This window comes from Entamoeba invadens (genome assembly GCF_000330505.1).
Source record: "Entamoeba invadens IP1 unplaced genomic scaffold scaff_1105074725897, whole genome shotgun sequence".
NCBI lineage: Eukaryota > Evosea > Mastigamoebida > Endamoebidae > Entamoeba > Entamoeba invadens.
Window position 1 is genome coordinate 85,994 of NW_004191676.1, and position 906 is coordinate 86,899.

The 906-nt window shown below is 28.5% G+C and overlaps 1 protein-coding gene across 1 annotated transcript; it reads left to right on the top strand.

Moving 5' to 3' along the window:
- Positions 1 to 204: 204 nt before the first annotated feature.
- EIN_346330 (hypothetical protein) lies at positions 205 to 612 on the top strand (the record flags this gene model as incomplete). The annotated part of the gene is made up of 1 exon (XM_004183314.1): positions 205 to 612. One exon carries the CDS (start codon positions 205 to 207, stop codon positions 610 to 612), a length of 408 nt encoding a protein of 135 aa, XP_004183362.1.
- Positions 613 to 906: the final 294 nt, after the last annotated feature.

Sequence of the window (906 nt, forward strand, 5' to 3'; positions counted from 1 at the left end):
CAGGTTTTTCCTCTTTTTTTAATTTTTTTACACTCGGCAAAAAAATAAAACATCAACTTTTTATTTTTTTTCAAATAAAACTGAAAAAAGGAAGCTCCAACGTGTTAATATTTTTTTATAAATGTTTGCAAAGACGAATTTAAAAAAAATAAACACCGAAAAACTGTGAATTTAAAAATGTGTGAACTTTCTGGTTATCACATCATGATAGTCTCGGAGTACCTCAAAACTATCAACGACTTTATTAACTTGGAGTTTGTATGCAAGAAGTTTGGTGGCAATATGGAGAAGTTCCACTTCAACCCAATTCCATTAAATTCCAAAACAATTAAATACTTCCCAAACGTTGAAACATTTTACTTGTGGAATGAAGGAGATGAGAAATTTTGGAAAAAATTAAAATTAAACAAAAGAAAACGTAAAGATAAGAAAAAATTTATCGAAAGCATTGTGTGGTTCAATGTTGATTTTGAAACTGTTGACATAAACAAAAATCGAAACATCGAATTTAAAAATGTCACTTACACTCAAAATGATAGAGAGAAATTTGGTAATAACATACCATCAGGTGTTAAATCAATTGGTGTTGTTTCAGTGAATGTAGTAGTCTGACAAGTGTTACAATACCATTGAGTCTGACGTCAATGGGTGATTGGTGTTTTTATCGATGTTGTCGTCTGAGCAGTGTCACAATATCATCAAATGAAAAATCAATTAGTAAATATTGTTTCAATGGATGTAGAAGTCTAAGCAGTGTCACAATACCATCAAGTGTCACTTTAATTGGAATTCAATGTTTCCCATCAAAGACAGTAATTCATCAATGTTGATGAATTAATTTAGTAATTTTTAATTTAATTATAAAAACAAATTTGAAAAAGTTAATTATATTTGAGAAATTGAAAA